The sequence below is a fragment of the Dermacentor silvarum genome, chromosome 9, assembly GCF_013339745.2.
Source record: "Dermacentor silvarum isolate Dsil-2018 chromosome 9, BIME_Dsil_1.4, whole genome shotgun sequence".
Taxonomy (NCBI): Eukaryota; Metazoa; Arthropoda; class Arachnida; order Ixodida; family Ixodidae; genus Dermacentor; species Dermacentor silvarum.
Genome location: NC_051162.1, coordinates 90,048,259 through 90,066,998, shown reverse-complemented (window position 1 = coordinate 90,066,998; position 18,740 = coordinate 90,048,259). Strand labels below are relative to the sequence as shown.

The 18,740-nt window shown below is 47.4% G+C and overlaps 1 protein-coding gene across 1 annotated transcript in view; it reads left to right on the top strand.

Annotated features, from left to right (window-relative positions):
• LOC119463330 (pecanex-like protein 1) overlaps positions 1–18,740 on the top strand; it is a 232,277-nt gene that overhangs the window by 170,280 nt on the left and 43,257 nt on the right. The window contains 1 exon segment of the mRNA XM_049656513.1: positions 1,112–1,289. Coding sequence (XP_049512470.1) covers positions 1,112–1,289 — 178 coding nt within the window.

Sequence of the window (18,740 nt, the reverse complement as noted above, 5' to 3'; positions counted from 1 at the left end):
ACTGCTCAGTAACTAGCAGCTGACGTGCGGCCGCGTAGTGACGTCAGCGCCCCGCCCTCACCGCAAACCACCGCGTGTGGAGCACCACCGCTGGAACCGGTTGGGAGCGGGCGGGTATGGCGAGGGACAGCAGAACAGGTGAAGCCCGCGCAATGGCGCCGTCGCCTCCCTCAATCCCCACAAGTGATGTTTTTGTGATGTGCAAGCATTCGACACACTGGTTGGTTGGTCATTTCAGCATAGTGGCTGAACTGTGGGCCAGATGCATTTTGTTTCTTTTTTTCTTGTGGTCAATAACATTAAGTGTGGAAATGGTCAACAAACAGACTTCGTTTCGATAGAATATAGAATGCAAGAACTCAAACATTAAAGAACCCCAGATGTTCCAAATTATTCTGCAGTCTTTCGGCTGTGGCATCCTTTTGCACTACTTTGGGGCATTAATACTAATTGATCACTTAATGAGTCAATCAACAAAAATATTGTGACAGATGACAACTAGACAAGAGGTAGTTTTAAATGCTATTTAAAGAAGTACTGGTCATGACATTTTAGGCTTTTAATCTTTTATCATTAAGCGGAGGTCCTGGATCTCGAAACCCAAGTAAATATACTGGCATGCCTCAGAGTGCCTTAAAGAATTTACTATAATAGCTTTCTACAAACCAGTTTCGGTTACGTTTACCAGGAGATGTACGCTGCGACGTCACGGCACAGAAGGTTGTCACGTGGGAATAGGAAATTGCAACGTTGTACTCTCTGGTACTCGCTCCAGCTCATTCAGTTGTCTGCTAAGCTGCGACTCATTGCCAGTATTTTTTCTGGTGTTTAGAGGTCCAGGACCTTCACTAGATGAAAAAAATGATAAGTTTAAAGTGTTGTGTCAGTATTCCTTTAAAGAAATCTAGGCACGGTAAGATCAATAAGTGCAAAACGGCTCAGCAACACCTGCACAAGCGTTGCACCAAAGATGTCGTCGCTCTGTCGTGCACCTTCTTCATGCTTGCACTCAGTCACTCCGTAACAGTGCCATCCAATCGATCGATTGATCAAACTAAGGCTGTGTCGTCCTCCCCCCCTCCTCCGCTTTCCTTTTTCTTCATGCCATCAGCGGCGGCTGCCTGGTGTTGGTGGTGTGTGCCCTCAAGTGCCTGCGTAGTGCCTTCAACGACCCGTCGCAGCATTTCCTTGTGCTGCTCTTCACGGTGCTGTTCTTCACGTACGACTACCGGGGACCCAAGGAGCCATTCCTCATCAACTACTTCTGCTGCCTGTTCGTCTTCTCCAAGGTGCGGTGCGCTAGTTCTCCCAACTCCGTAAATTTGTTTCCCGTAATTCTTGCCAACTGTGATCATATCGAGACTCGACTGTACGACCTACTGGCTTCCATTAGCTCAGTGGGAATCATCATGTGAGAATGAGGAGAAAAAGGGGAGGGGGGGGGCCCCTCCCTTCCCCGACTCGAGTCTTGATATGATCGCAGTTGGCAAGAATTACGGGAAACAAACCGACACTACAATATTGATAAACTGAAATGAAGCATAAACAATAAAAGAAGTTACGCTACGTTTAAACAAGAATACCCTGAGGTGAAATGTGCCTAGACAACGACGCACACAAGAGACGTACAGGCACAAGGTGCCTCTTCTGTGCGTGTCGTCTACGTGCCTTTCACCTCAGAATCTGCTAAACCAACATGCCCAGTTTTCCATCCTAACGTCGTTAAATCGGGAAACAAAAAGTGCAGCTAGGCCAATTTTATTGGGTTTTCTTGCAGAAGAACTGACTGGAGCTACCTCTGCACATCGCTTGTCTGCCACTTATTTACGGGACTGTGGTGCCTGCTGTGTGTAACCCTCTGACACAAAGCAGGCAGTAGTGCCTGCTTCGTGTCAGTGCATGGCCTCTGAGATTGCTGGCCCAGCTCTGTAACACTCCTGACGGTCACAAGAGATATAATTTGTAAAAGAAAAAAAATTGTTGGGCCCCATCATTCACTACTTTCTCTGCAGTTAAGTCGTCCCTGTGCACAGTGTAGACATTGCTATGTTTCTAGGGCTGCAATCAAACAACCTGGATTAATTCAACCTTTGTGCAAACCTTAGTGCCCTTGTAAAATGGACATCCATCTACCCTAAAAATTCTTGCTTCAGTGGTGTTGTGGCAACTATTGACCTCGGGATTTGACAAATATAGAGCTGCACGTGTGAGAGCTGATTGAAGCGTGTCTACCCTTGAACAAATTTTTGCCGAGCCTGTGACTGCAAGCACATATCTGTGTTTGCAGGTGTACGAGTTGCTGCTCAAGATTAGCTTCATCATCACTTACATCGCCCCCTGGCAGATCACTTGGGGATCAGCATTCCATGCCTTTGCGCAGCCATTCAGCGTCCCACGTATCCTTTGAAGATTGCTTGTGCATGTTTTCTGCTGCAGCAGTTTGGTTTTACTTCAAAGAATGGTGGACTGACCATCTTTAGGTGGCTTGAAGTTTGAAGTTGTTCTTAGAGCAGAGAGGAGACAGGAAATAAAGGCAATAATAGCCTTTTCTTGATTTGTATTTTAATTTTAAAGAATATTTTAATAGGTTCCTGCCCACCCTATTACAGGTTGGCATAGGTTGCATACGAAGTGTGCATTTGAAACATTTATGTGATCAGACAATAAAGTGATTTTAACATGGATTTATTAAGCTGGAATTCACATGATATAGATGTCAGAAACTCGAGCAAAACATAAAATTTAGGCCAGAACTTAGCACCACTAACTCTCGTAGTATGTGGTGGCAAACTTAGATCGCGATGTCTCGACAGCTGCAAGCACGTGTGTCATAGGTGACCTTGAATGCTCTCATTTATTAAAGTGTCGTTTGTGGACCTCGAATCTCTTTTGCGATTTCGTGTGCAGTGTGCTGCAATTGCGTACGCTCAACACGCCTCGAGTTTTCTGTTAAATACCTCCAAAGGTTGGTGAAGTCTGCCTATAATGCTGTAAAGAAATGCATGACCGATGGTGGGATCGAACCACTTATAGCATGGCAGCCCAGTGCTCTAACCATTAAGCCACGACCGCATGCATGCTTCATTCATGCCAAAGTCGTTCTTTGAAACTTCTGGCACGTGCATTCAAGTGCCAGTTTCTCACATTCTTCCCTCTTGACAGAAAGTGCTTTGAGACGTATTAGACTGCATCTCCTTCGGGATCGGCCTATGTTTTTAGACCGCACTGCATTTTTAGACTGCCCACATTTTTCGCGGATGGATACCTTCAAAGTGAGTGAGATCGGCCTGGAATGTATCACATCAAAGAAACATGCTTACACTTTGCATACATACACAAGTGTGCACTCAATTAACAGTAGAACCTCGTTCATACGTTTTCGAAAAAGCAGTTGATAAAAATAAAGCTGACCGGGAAAACGTACGATCCGAAGTAACTCAAAAAAATATTTCGGTAGACTCAACTGTTTCACATATACGTAATGCAAAGCATTGCGTGAATTGTTGCAGCACGAGACAACGCGCGCCGGCCTGGTGGGGCCCGATCGGCCCGAGACGAGCATTGTCGTCTTTGTGGCTTCCACAAGCTTACATTTGCACTCCTCAAATTCGGCCTGGGTCAGCAGCTTTTTCGGGCAGAGCATTTTGGTGGGAAGTCTTGAAAGTGCCCACTCGGTGAGAATCATTGCGGCACAAGACACCGACCCGCTTCGAGCTCGAGCTTTGCTTTTCGAAGACACCAAAATAGGCTCCTGTGTAGTGTTCTGCTGATGTCAGGTGGGCGGAAATTTGCTAAAATGGGAAATTCAGACATTATGCTGTTGGAATGAAGCTTTTAATTGCACTTAACAGAGGATCTGTGCTTTACGTTTTTTAATTTAGCTCCAGCACTCAGGCTTGAGGGTCAAAAATCTCTTGGCAAATAAGGACATGGCAGCACAGTAGTGCAAGCTTACAAACAGAAGAGCCGTTCATGGCACAGTTTCATAAAGCACACCAAGGGGAATGCGGTCGGTCAGCCTGTACCACTGTCCTACTGCCAAAGAGGAGAAGGCAAGTTCCTTTGGCACGCGAGCCATCCATGCTGTCAGGTGGCGCTAGCATCTGAACACTTGTGCCATCTCTCATTGTAGCTGTGTACCAACAATACCTGGCTCCCACCTTCGCAAGTGTATGTCATGCGGGGAAGCTGAATGTCAGGAGTCGCAACTGTTGTGCAGGCAAAACAAACGTCGGGGGACACAATAAAGTTGGGGGTCCTTTCTAGATCTGTGAATTAATGTCCATTCAAGCATGAACGCACTGCAATGCTTTCTTTTTTTTCCTGAGCTGTCTTGCCTCTGTAGATTCGGCCATGCTTTTTGTGCAAGCCATCATCTCGGCCATCCTGTCCACACCGCTTAGCCCCGTCCTGGGCAGCGCCATCTTCTTCACCTCCGTACGTCAGGCCGGTCAAATTCTGGGAGCGGGACTACAAGTGAGCAAGCTTTCTCTCTCTCTTACTCTCACTCTCTTCGTTTTCGAACTCGGCTAGGTAAACCGCAGAACGCTTTTTCAGCAGAGCACTCGTTGATGCAGCTTGCGTGCGTGGTCTCTCTCCTACTTTCTTACAGCACCAAAAGAGTGGACCATTCGAACACGCGCTTGTCATCGCAGCTGGAACGAAATCCAGGTAAGGAGGCTCCCTGCCTTCCATGATGGTCTCCGGGGCATGACATCCCGTGTCTGAGCACGACATTGCTGGTTCAGACTCCGGGCCATGGCAGCCATATCATGATTGGGGCAAAACACAGTAACGCTTGAGTACTTGGACTTAGGTGCACGTTACAGAACTCCAGCTGGTTACAGTCAATCTGGAGCCTCCCCCTACAGCATGTCTCATAGCCCATTCTGTCATACTTCATTCATCATCATCATCAGCAGCAGCAGCCAATTTATGTTGCTGCAGGATGAAGCCCTCTCCCACCAATCTCCAACTACCCCTGTCTTCTTATACCTGCAAATTTCCTCATTTCATCGCATCACCTAATTTTCTGCCATCCTCGACTGCTCTTTCCTCCCCGTGGCACCCATTCTGTAATTCCAATTGCCCACGGGTTATGTGCCCTGTGCATTGCATGGCCTGTACAACTCTTATTTCTTTCTTTTAATGCCAACTAGAATATTGGCTACACCCGTATGCTCTCTGATCTACATCACTGTCTTCCTTTCTCTTAATGTTAAGCCTAAAATTTTCGCTCCATTGCTCGTTGCACTGTCCTTAACTTCTTCTCAAGCTTCTTTGTTGACCTCCTAGGTTTTGCCCCATGTGTTAGTAATGGTAGAATGCTATGATTGTACACTTTTCCTTTCAAGGATAGCGGTAAGCTGCCAGTCATGACTTGGTAATGCTTGCCATATGCGCTCCAACTCATATTTATTCTTTGAGTTCCCTTCTCATGATCGGGGTGTTCTGTGAGTAATTAGCCTAGATAAACATTCTCTTGCACGGATTCTAGAGGCAAGCCCGATGGTGCGGGATCAAGTCCTGGTCGCGGCGGACAGCATTTTGATAGGGGGCGAAATGCAAAAAACACCCATGTACTGTGCACTGGATGTACGTTAAAGAACCCCAGGTGATCAAAATTAACCTGGAGGTCCCCACTACGGCATGCCTCATAATCATATCTTGGTTTTGGCACATAATGCCCCGCCACAATTCAATTTTTAATTCCAGAGGCTGACTGCCAATCACGAATTCTCGTTTTCTCAGCCAAGTTATTGAAGATTACCTTAGTCTCCTGCATCTTAATCTTCAGGCCTACTCTTAACACATTGTTGGCCAAGATCCTTGGTCATTTGTTACAAGTTTTCTCCATCATTGTGCATCATCATCATCATTATTGCATCATTGCTCTATTATTGCATTATACTTCATTAGTCTAAACTAATGCTGTGTTGCTCTTCAGCATTCCTTTAAGCTCAGTGGCCACTTGCCTTTGCCCAGGCTCAGATGACAATAATCTCAACTCGATTTTCTACGAGCACCTCACACGGTCCCTGCAACAGTCATTGTACGGGGACCTGGCCCTCGGCCGCTGGGGCAACGTGACGCAGGGCGACTGCTTTGTGCTGGCTTCGGACAACCTCAACTGCCTGCTGCACATTATCGAGCTTGCCAATGGGCTCGTCACGTTCCAGCTCAGGGGACTCGAGTTCAGAGGTGGGTGGTGTTCATCTGACCTGCCCGAACAGCTCGGTGGCTATAGGGAACCAGCGATGGCCAGGAGGTACTATGACCATTTTGAGTGTGAAGCTAACGAAATGCCGACACTGTCCAGTAGAGACACCATGAGAATGGCACATCTTGAACAACACACATGCTCCTGTACAGTCGAGCCACAAGATAGCAAAACAACCATACCAAGTGACAGAAGCCACAGAAAGCATAGGGGAAGTTAACGGTTATTTTTAAGGAAATCGATGGTTTGACGACATCTCACTTGGTAGGGAGGAACGATCTTGAATGCAAGAATTAGTGAAAGCTCTGACCAAAAAAGGATAGGTTAAAATACTTTTAAAAAGTTACGGCTTCAGCAGCGAAGCCGTAACTTTCTCAGAATCCGAAACGAGGCTTCTCTGCTGAAACCGTAATGCCTTAAAAGAAACCTTGTTCGAAAGCCGAAACTTCTTGAAAGTTTTTTAGCCAACCTTTCTAGGTTGACGTTTTCACTATTTCTTTTGTTCAACTTGTTATATTTAATTGTAATGTATTTGTTATGTTCAGTTTCAGTGTAATTACAATGCAACATCGCAATTAAACTTAACGACTAACTTCTCCTATGCTTCCTGTGACTTCATATTCTGTCACTTTTTATGATTATGACACCTGAGTGAAAACACAAAAAAAGAAAGGAAGCAATCAGCTCCATGGGTTCCTTTATTCTTAAACATAAGCTTAAATGTGAGTGGCTGATTTGCTGGCACGAAATCGCAGCATCTCCTACTGAAAAGTTTCCCACTGAAAACAATTTCCTACGTGCCGTAGGTTGTGCATCATGGCACTGCTGTCGGCGCACAATGTTTTAGTGCTGGTTGCCTATAGCAAACCATTGCTGAGTGTGAAGTTACGGGTTTGATTCCTAGTCCTAAAGAATCACTCAGTGCGAGTAGGCTGATCAATTAGGTACACATACGATGTGCTTCCAGATGCTTATTTCCAACTGCCTTGGTTCACCTTGTTCTGCATGGGTGCATGTTTTAAAAATCTGAACATGCAGCATTCATAAAATTTCTTGTGTGTAAGGGTATTTCGCCACTGACTGACATGGCACTCCAGTGCATGACACTATATTGCAACGATCAGCATGATAATGGGACAAAAGCTGCTATGATAGCCAATTGCAGACAGCACTTGTTTGAGATAAGTTTTGAGAATACAATAGAATCTCGGTAAACGAAAATTGCTTTAACAGAATTGCCACTTAAATGGAACAACAGTCTTATGATTGGTTGCTTTTGCATGAAGGCAAATCAAAGAAAAGCTTGTTAAACAGAATGTCATTTTTTTTCAAATGCGGGTAAACAGAACTACAAATATTACCGCAAATGAAACTGAGTTTTCTTAAATTATGTTTTGTGCTGCTAACTCTAGTCAGTAGCTTTTGTGCAAGTACTAGAAACTTTGTAAGAAGAAGCTTGGTAATCAGATCTGCTACACTTATTTCTGCTGTTGACAATAATGTCTGCCCCTTTCAATATAGCATCTTGTGTACACTTGAGCTCATTATCTTGGTAAATGGAAGTCCTGATAAAGGGAACTTATTTCCCTGGTTCCTTGAAGTTCTATTTAATGAGAGTCAACTGTATGGGTCCTGGTTTATTGCATCCAAAACATTTGAGAGGCAGTGCCTCCATATGTTACATACATGCATTTGCTGTTATACCTATTCGCGCTGGGACACTGACTCTTCAAGAGCAATTTTACCAATTAGCTAGCACTTTTAAAAAATTTGTTCTACTCTGGCGGCGGCGGCATATGGCGGGACTGAGCGTGGCCGCGCGGGTGCTATATTGAAAGCCATCTACGATGAGCAGAGAGTCTAGGTGCGTCGAAGGCTGATAGCTTCGTGTGCGCTGTGTTCTCGCCGCTTAGTTCGCGTTGAAGCGAGAGGCAGCTTGAAGGTCAAATCGCTCACTGTTGCTGCTGCTCTTCCCAACGCCAGCGTTTTGACAGCGAGTGACACCATGCTTGTTCGTTTATAAAGTGAGCGAATGTTTACGAGTTTTCATTCATATGAATTCCCATTCCATTCGCAAGCCGTTCATAAGGCTGCTGCCATTTTTTATTTCCGTCCAACAGGCACTTACTGCCAGCAGCGAGAGGTGGAGGCCATCTCGGAGGGCGTCGAGGAGGACGAGGGCTGCTGCTGCTGCGAGCCTGGCCGGCTACCGCATCTGCTGTCAGCGAATGCGGCCTTCGGCCAACGCTGGCTTGCCTGGCAGGTGGCGGCTGCCCGGTACGTCCTCGAGGGCTACTCCATCTCGGACAACTCGGCTGTCTCCATGCTGCAGGTGTTCGAACTGCGCAAGGCACTCGTTACCTACTACGTCAAGGTACGGCCAGCACCCCTTTCTTTCTGCCTCTGTTACCAATGCGCAGCGGTTTACTGTACTTGCCCGACTCTAATGCATCCCCAAAACTATTGCACACCCTCTTTTATAAAAAAAAGAAAGAAAGTGGCCTGCCTCCCATTTTCGTAATCGGGAGGAGATATAACCTGCAGAATATACCTTCGCAGAAGGTAAATTCCCGCTTTCTCGCTTTTGTGCAGAGTTTTCAGGCAGCCACATTATAACCGGTACAGTTAAACCTTGATATAACGAAGTCAGTAAAATTGGAAATTTGCTTCATTATATCAAAATGTTTTTATACTATTGAAATTTGATCCTTTATGCAAATAAGTACAGTCACCGATGGATTTCTGTGAACGTGCTGTTTTCAGTGTTAACAGTCCTGCTTTCCTTCACAGGCCATAGTCTACTACACGGTCACGTCTAGTCATCTGGAAGATTGGCTTGCCTTGCCAGCGGTGAGGGATGCATTGCACCCGACCTTGGACAGGAATTACACAGATGTGGACCCGGTGTTCAACATGAACATCGATGAAGACTATGATTTTCGGGCCTCGGGGATCTCGCGCAGCTCCTTCTGCAATGTTTACCTCGACTGGCTGCAGTTCTGCATTGCTCGATCTGGAAAGGTGAGATAACATCAACTGTCTGCATGCGTGCTTCGGATTCTACTTGACTGGGCTGGCTACTGCTTTCGCGAAGGCCCTTTACTTTTAACCAGTCTGATAATATGTACTCCAAGGGCTTGCCTTGTGCAATTGGATGCATGGGAATTTATGTACTTGAAAAAATGCTGGCTGTAGGTGTTGTGGGGTGGTTTTGCTCTATCATTGATCATTAGTTATCATCATTGACTACATTGGCTGATCGGTAGTAAAAATAGTTTTACTTGAGTGGGGGCTGTGTCCGTCAAGGTCCTTTATCAAGTCTAATGTAAACTCGAAGAGCTTGCCTTGGGCAATTGGATGCACTTGAATGTATGTATCGTTTGGAAAAATGTGGGCTGTACTTTGTTTTGTGATTTTCTTGCTTTGGGCAACTTATAATGATACCGGTTTTAACAATATATTGGTTATAACAATGAGAAGCTGCTGCACCGTCAACTTTTGTATGTTTTCTATGGTGAAATAACCCGCTTATTACAATGCCCCCATGCCGCATTATCGGTTATAACGATTAAGTCTGGCTACTGGGTGTCCGTGCCGAAAGGAAATGGAATGCAAACTCCTTGAAAATAAAAAGAAAATAAATTTGAGCCGTTGCCCGCAGCCGTGCACTGTTTTCTATCCTTCTCCGCATCGCCAGCCTCGCGCGCATCCGTCCCGTTGCCCTTCCACCCCTCCGAACATGAATGGGCTGCGCCCATAGCTCTGCGCCGTGCCACCCTCCGAAACATGAATGGACCGTGCCAACTGCGCTGATTTAGCGCTGGGCTGCCGGAGCGCCGCACATGTGCGACGCAATCGAGCCAAAACGCGTTAGCGTACTCCGAAACGCAGCGACGGCATTCGCATCGCCATAGTCATCAGTGAAAATCTTACTGGGATGAAAGCAACGCCGGAACGCTTCGTACCTTTTTGTGCCTTTAAAGGCTTTATTCTTGCGTTCACCGCCGTGCATAGCACCGTCTTGGCCGCGTGCCTTCATGACTACGTAGTGACCATCCATGATCGCTTCGACAGCGGCCGCGATTTCATCCGCAGTTGCAGCAAACCGTAGTTTCGATTTGACTCAGTGCGTGTGTCAGCCGCGCGCGTTGAGTAGGTTGCGACAAACAATAGTTTCGTTTTTGCTCACTGCATAGCTGTCGAGGATGAAGATCAGCGTCTACATCGCGATGGACAGCGACATGGTGACACTGGCACAAAAATTATCAGGATGTGCGCGCGGTAGGGAATAGCGTACGTGTCTCAGATGAAGACGTGCGCCGCAGTCATGCTGTGACAGAAGTCGCGAGGCCTTCGCCGTTGCGAGCACTAATCAGTCACAAGCTGACAAGAATTGCAGTTTCCGCACTGATTTTGTGCAAATAGAAACAGGATTCTGCTGATTCATTCAGTAAATAAAAGCGTGTTGACGTAGAAAGCACTTGTTTATTGTTTAAATCGGACATTTTTTCGGTCCCGTGAAATCCGAATTAACGAGATTTTACTATAGCAGTGCCATTGAACGCCAACAGCCGCGACTTGTTACACGCGATCAGAGCGCGCAGGAAGCAGAGTGAACACTGTCAGAATCCAGATGGAGGAAGGTGGTGAGGAGGGGCACTGGCCTCCCCGCCATTGTAGTTTTCTCATAACAGCTCTGCCATTCCCTTGTTTTGGTTTTTTCATGCAACCCGGTTATAACAATTATCGGTTATAACAATGGAATTTTTGTGGCATTTGAATATTGTTATAAGTGGGTTCAACTGTACTTGAATGAAAAATCTTAACATCCGTCATGGTGGGTCAGGAGGCTGATATTTTTTCTTGTATCAGTCAACCCAAATACTTTTGCGTTTGTAAAAAATTACCGTTGGTAGTGTACTATTAATGACCTGCCATGCTGTATGGACCTGTGTAAGTCATTTTTGCCGATTTGACATTTGTAAATCGGGGCGTGAGAGTGGTTGGATTGCGACATCTTTGGTGGGCAGCTTGTTCTTTATGCACTTTTTCAGAGCCTCGAGCACGATCGGAACTCTTTGGTCGTGTCACTGTGCTTTTCGTTGAGCTTGCTGGCACGGCGAGCACTGGGAACCGCATCTCACAACTCTTTCTCAAGGTTAGTGACCTGTTACTGGCGGCAGCAGCCTTGGTGGCCCGACACAACCTTAACTCTCGTTTTCCCCATTGCTGCAGGTAGCACATTACTCTTGCTTTGTGTCTTCCGTATTTGCCTCTCCTCTGCATTCGTGTATTTCTCTTTTTCTATTTTTAGTTTGATACTGTACATGCACAAACAGCACAATACATAATATTTTAGGAAATTGACGGCTTATAAGAAGGGCCAGCCATGTCTTGTGATCATTTTTAATTTTTATTAAAAAAATATCCATTGTTGCCCAAGTGTCAAGAAAGACGAAATCGATCTTAGTTTTGCGAGAAAAAAATATGGAAGCGCCCAGACAGTCGGAAGTGTTTTTCGCGAATTTTGCCAAATCCGCATTTTGATTGGCCCCCAAAGAAAAAGTGTTGGGGCTATGGCTGCAAAAATATTTAGTGATAGAATACAGGTCAGTAGCATTGATTCTAAGTAATTATTAGAGTACAATTTTTCTTCTCCCCATCATAGTGGTCATACTCTAATAATTACTTAGAATTTATGCTATTGACCCATACTCTATCACTAAATATTTTTAGAGCCGTAGCCGCAACACGTTTTTTTTTTTTTTTTTGGAAGCTAACTAAACTGGGGATATGGCGAAATTCGCAAAAAGTGTGGCTGACTGACCTGGCGCTTCAATATTTTTTTGGGGGGGGGGAAGACAGATTTTTTATCACAGCAGTAAGGTTGATTTCACCTTTCTTGGCACCTTTCTTTCTTTCACCTTTCTTTCATTTCACCTTTCTTCACCTTTCTTAGCAAACTATATTTTTTTAATCAAAATTGAAGATGGTCACCGGGCATGCCCGGCCGAACTTAGTGAACAGTCTCTAAAGGAAGAAAGGTGAAAATAAAACATGAGTTGATGGCTTAGGCTTGTTTTGTGTTCCAGTGGCAGACATGTGGCTTGTTTTGCTTTCAGTACAAGAGAACAGTCTGAACCAAGAAAGCACCTTGTGTTAGATTTATGATGGTGCTTTGAATATGTTGCGGGATTTTCCTTTTTTATATGTGGCAAGCTCAACCACAAGGCGATTAGCTTTGTGGAAAAGACAGCCATATTACGTCATAGGGGGAATACCAGGCACTTATGTACTGGAGTTGATAGACAAGTGCAGTGGTGCAGCCCAGTCTGAAGGTGCAGTCTGCAACTGCGACGTGCATCTGTCTTGCGGCCTTGGAATGTTTACCACGATAGAATGGGTGGCCTGTTACCATGACGCTTCGTTGGTCTTTGTGTGAGCTCAGATGTTAGTCCAACATGGGATCACGCACAGTGTTATGCTAAAAGGTTCTCTTTAGGCCGACAGCTGTTGTTTGCGTTGTAACCGTAACATTGTCACGTAAAATGAGGCAGCCACTGCGAAATATAAATCTAAAGAAAGGCCGTAGTTTCAATCTGATGCTTTGCTGGCAGCACGACCTTGTCGTCTTCAGCACTCAGTCCTCTTCTTCATTGTCATCCTCCGTTCTAACGGCTAATACCATAAGCCAGCCAGCAACAATACCACGGCAACACAAAAGACGCTCTTAATGCATGTGGCGATATAGTTTCTTTTTTCTTTCTGGGTCATCAAAAGTGGATGGTTTACTGTATGTTCAAAAAGTGTCTCAGGGCCCCCAAATCTAAGAATTTATATGCTGTCTTATGGCTTGTGCATCATAGCCCTGGTCACTCTTGTGCCATAAAACAAAGAAACATAGCGATGAGTGATAGGAATAAGTCATAAATCTGTGTCATTGCAAAAGTCAAGTGGGACAACAATTATCGCTATTAACAGAGAACCAAGATTCTGCCTCGGTGGCCCTTCAATATTTTTTTGCCAAGCTTTGCGACCATAGCAAAAGAGGGACATCGCGGAAGACAGAGACACGAAAAGAAATGCACACTCGGCATGGCCGTGTACGATTCTTTTTTTTTTACTTTGTCCACATTTTCATGCTGTGCTCGTTTTGCCCTAAATTACCAACTTGCCCAAGGCTCTGCCCTTTTGCAACCACATTCTCACTACCAGGTTCATGCGGCTTGGCTCTTTTTTTTTTCCAGCAGCGTGGACCTTCTGCTGTATGGCCTGCACGCACTGTTCAAGGGCGACTTTCGCATCACGTGCGTCCGGGACGAGTGGGTCTTCCAGGATATGGAACTCCTCCGACGAGTCGTTGCACCCAGTGTGCGCATGGCCCTCAAATTGCATCAGGTGGGTAAACGAGCAGAGCAGAAAGTGTTTGTGGAGTCGAGTCCCTCGGTTTCCCTTGTTCTTTTTTTTTGCTCAGGTACTTTAGTTTGAAGATTTGCGCACATGCTCTCTTTACCTTGTTGGGACTGGTTCATGTGAAAAGCTTTCTGGCACGAGCAAATTTAGGCACCTGCTTCATAAATTGAAATGCTCTGCAGGATCACTTCCTTTCTGCTGAGTATGACGACCATGCGACGCTGTACGATGCTATCAGCAACTACGAGAAGAACCTGGTCATCTCCCATGAAGCTGACCCGGCTTGGCGCAATGCAGTACTGTCAAGCGTTCCATCGCTTCTGGCACTGCGGTGAGTTGGCCCTTGTGTGGCTACTGTTGCTGTTCCATAGTTTCCGGTTTGCTTGTGGAGAAGTGGTCATTGCTGAAGCGCAGAGTCATTAATATCTGGGTCCAGCATTATGTCTGCGGCTTGAGCTCTCTGAACTGTCTATTTTCGAAAATATGGAATTCCCAAGTTGCTCGCATTGTACGAAATGTTGGAAATCTTTTCTGACACATGCAAGCTCTGGCAGGCGGCCCTTTCCTGACCATTACTTAGTTTAAATTGTTTCTCTCCATTGTGCAGTGATGTCCGTTGCCAGCTAGGAGTGGAATGTGATTCACGGGTCAAACACATGCAGTGCTGATTCTGCATGCCAGTGATTATTACCTCTTTAACCAGCAGCGGCAGTGGTTGCCAGGGGTAACCGCTAGCACAAAAGTTTTCGGAGCACATGATCAGAAAAAACTTTTCTTGCACCAATTTATTTGTCTGTGGTTTGAAATATTGTTACGTGTGGAAGGACACAGACGAAAGAAGCTATTTACAGGCTATTTACACTGGAGCCAGACAGCCAGGCCCACACTCGCTCGCACCAAGAGCAAAGACACACTTCATCGTCTTTCTCGCGGCGGCTCGTCCCTTAAACATCTTTAGATGATATCGTAATACTACTCCCCCGGCGGCAAAGTGCCGTCACGGTGCTGTTAAATATCCAATGCGCTTGAAGAGTTGTAGGGTTTTGAGTCGGGCGACGTGGACAATATCACTGGTTGTCACAGCGGAGGACGTAGTGGGCATGGCGAGAAACGATTTCGTAGGTGACATCGGTCACTTGGCGGAGTACGCGATATGGGCCGGTGTAACAGGAGAGCAGTTTTTCACAAAGGCCAACTTTACGCGATAGTGACCAAAGCAACGCGAGGGTGCCGGGCGCAAAATGCACATCATGGTGACGGAGGTCGTAGTGTTGTTTCTGTTTTTCTTGAGACACTTGCAGACGAGCACGCGCAAGTTGGCGAGCATGGTCAGCATGGGCGATTGCATCACGGGCATAATCGCTAGTGGAAGCTGTGGTGGACAGAAGCACAGTGTCTAGTGGTAGCGTCGGTTCTCGGCCATACAAGAGGTAAAACGGGGAAAAAGCCAGCAGTTTCGAGACGAGAAGAGTTGTATGCGAAGGTAATGTAAGGTAGAGCCAGGTCCCAGTCACGGTGGTCAGCTGAAACGTACTTCGATAGCATGTCTGTAAGCGTGCGGTTCAGACGCTCAGTGAGGCCGTTCGTTTGTGGGTGGTAGGAAGTGGTAATTTTATGCTGTATTGAGCAGGCACGCATGATGTCGTCAATGACTTTGGACAAGAACGTACGGCCACGGTCGGTGAGCATTTGACGCGGAGCACCATGCATCAAAATGATATCGTGGAGGAGGAAGTCCGCGACATCAGTAGCGCAACTGGTCGGAAGAGCGCGTGTTACGGCGTAGCGGGTCGCATAGTCCACAGCGATGGCAACCCACTTGTTTCCTGATGTAGATTCCGGAAAGGGGCCGAGAAGGTCTAAGCCAACACGATGGAAGGGCTCGGCCGGGATGTCGAGCGGCTGCAGGTAACCAGCGGGGAGCTGGGAAGGCTTCTTGCGTCGTTGGCAAAGTTCACAAGCGGCGACGTAACGCCGTACGGAACGGGCAAGGCCCGGCCAGAAAAAGCGGCGACGTACTCGGTCATAGATTCGAGATACGCCGAGGTGTCCTGCCGTTGGTGCGTCATGAAGCTCTTCTAGAACGGTTGAGCGGAGGTGTTTAGGTACTACAAGTAGGAACTCAGAGCCGTCCGGATCCTCCGCGACGGTACTCTGTACCGTCGCGGAGGCCCAGTAATTTTGGCCGCCGCAAAATTACTGTTCTGGTCCATCTCGTCGACGCTTCCGGAGTGCAGCCTGATCCCGACAAGTCTTAAACGTCTTAAACGACAAGTCTTAAACGACGTTGCTCGTCGGGGAAATGAAGGAGCTGGGATACTGAGAAAACGCAAGCAGCATTGTCAGTATTGGAGGTGTCAGAGTCGTCAACAGGGTAACGCGACAAGCTGTCAGCGTCTTGGTGCGGCGGCCAGACTTGTAGATCACGGAATATGAAAATTCTTGTAGCCTCAAAGCCCATCGACCAAGCCGGCCTGTAGGATCTTTTAGCGATGAGAGCCAGCAGAGGGCATGATGGTCAGTGACTACGGAGAAAGGACGACCGTAAAGGTAAGGACGGAACTTCGCAACTGCCCAAACAACAGCAGGCATTCCTTTCCATCATGGAATAGTTGCGCTCCGATGGTGATAGGAGGCGGCTTGCGTAAGCAATAACGCGATCCTGGCCACGCTGACACTGGGCTAAGACGGCACCTACACCATGACCACTGGCATCTGTACGCAATTCTGTAGGGGCATCAGGGTCGAAGTGGGCGAGAAGAATGGGTGGTGAGGTGAGAAGAGTGACGAGACGAGAGAAGGCTGTGGCTTCTGAAGTACCCCACGAAAATTGTGCGCCTTTCTTCAAAAGATTAGTGAGGGGTCTAGCAATTGCCGCGAAATCTGAACAAAACGACGAAAGTACGAGCACAGCCCAACAAAACTGCAAACATCTGCGGCTGTCTTCGGAACCGGAAAGTCTCGGACGGCGCGAGTTTTGTCGGGATCAGGCTGCACTCCGGAAGCGTCGAGAGATGGCCCAGAACAGTAATTTTGCGGCGGCCAAAACGACATTTGGACGAGTTGAGTTGCAGCTTCGCCTTTCGAAAGACATCAAGTATAGCTGTTAGACGCGAAGGTGAGAGTCGAACCGGCGAGCGAAAACGATGACGTCGTCGAGGTAGTACAGAGACACATGGACCATTTAAAACCTGGGAGCAAGGAGTCCATCATACGCTCAAAGGTGGCAGGGCATTGCATAACCCAAACGGCATTACTTTAAATTGGTATAGGCCATCAGGTGTTATGAAAGCATTTTTTTCTCTGTCTATATCGTCAACAGCAATCTGCCAGTATCCAGAGCGAAGATCAATAGAAGAGAAGTAGCTGGAACCGTGAAGGCAGTCAAGGGCATCGTCGATACGTGGGAGCAGGTAGACGTCCTTCTTAGTAATTCTGTTCAAATGACGGTAGTCTACACGGAAGCACCACGTGCCATCCTTCTTCTTAACCAACACCACAGGGGACGCCCAGGGACTCGAAGAACGCTCAATGATGTCTTTATCTAGCATTTTGGTCACTTCAGTTTGAATTACTCGACGTTCCGACGCAGAAACGCGATATGGTTGTCAGTGAATAGGCGTAGCATCACCCGTAGGAATCCGATGCTTGACCGCGAGCGTCTGGCCCAAAGGGCAATCATCGAAGTCGAAAATATCTCGGTAGGCCGGTAACACTTTGCAAAGGTCTTCAGCCTGTGTAGAGGACAGGTCCGCCGCAACCATTTTCTTTATGTTGGGATCGGCGCCAGACGCTGGCGCGGGGACACGCCGAGCTCGGAAGAACCATCAGTTGATAAAGTGCCACTTGATGGTCGCCGAGGCAATCAACGTTGGCAAGGCAAATACCTTGCGGGTGAGTGATTTGTTTTGCCAACCCAAAGTAACGATCGGCATGTGAGTGCAGTTATTAGTAATAGTAAGAATACTGTGAGGCACGGTGACGTCATACTGTAGTGGAATCTCGGGCAGAGGAGTGACGAGGTACTCGCCATCAGGAACAGGTGGGGAAGACAACAGTTCAATATAGGCTATTGACTTTGGTGGTAGGCGAATAAAACTGCTGGGGCGTAAGCGGCACTGGGGTTCATTAGGAGGTTCTGCAAGAACGGCAACTCAAGGCGAAGGGTACTGGCAGAGCAGTCAATAAGGGCAGAATGCGCAGAAAGAAAATCGAGTTCGAGAATTAGGTCGTGGGGGCAATGAGCAAGCACGGTGAAGAGGACAGGAGTGTGGCGGCCGGCAATGCTGACACCGTGCCGTACACATGCGACGATAGGGACAGTACCACCATCCGCAACGCGGACGACGCGTGCCCACGCTGGGGTGAGGAGCTTTCTGAGTCGTCGTCGGAAGGCGCACTCCTGATTGAAATGTGGGCCCCTGTATCGATCAGAGCAGTGACAGGATAGCCGTCGACGTCAACGTCAAGAAGTTTTGTTCGTAGGCAACGTGAGCAGAGGATTTGAGGGCAGGGTCGACCACGCAGCTTCACCTACAGAAGCTGCAGTGCCTAGTTTCCGCGGCATCCGGGAGGCGATAGGCGGCGAAGAAAAGCGACAGGGTTGGGGTGAACGAGACTGATGGCGTCAAGGTGAGGGCGAGCGACTGTAGCGAATATTCGGACATGATTGAAATGTGGGCCCCTGTATCGATCAGAGCAATGACAGGATAGCCGTCAACGTCAAGAAGGTTTTTGTTCGTAGGCAACGTGAGCAGAGGATTTGAGGGCAGGGTCGACCACGCAGCTTCACCTCCAGAAGCTGCAGTGCCTAGTTTTCCGGCGGCATCCGGGAGGCGATAGGCGGCGAAGAAAAGCGACAGGGTTGGGGCGAAGAAGACTGATGGCGTCGAGGTGAGGGCGAGCGACTTAGCGAAGGTTCGGAGCAGGGGCATCAGCGGCAGTGGGTTCATGGTTGGTGGCATAGGGAGCAGAAGGTCCAAAGGTGCAGGAATAAGCGCGGCGTATGTCCGAGGAGGAGGTGGCCATCGGTTGCGGCAGTGGACGAGCAACGTGGCCGAAGCGACAGCAGTGGAGCAGATCGGCCTGTCATCAGGGTACACACCAT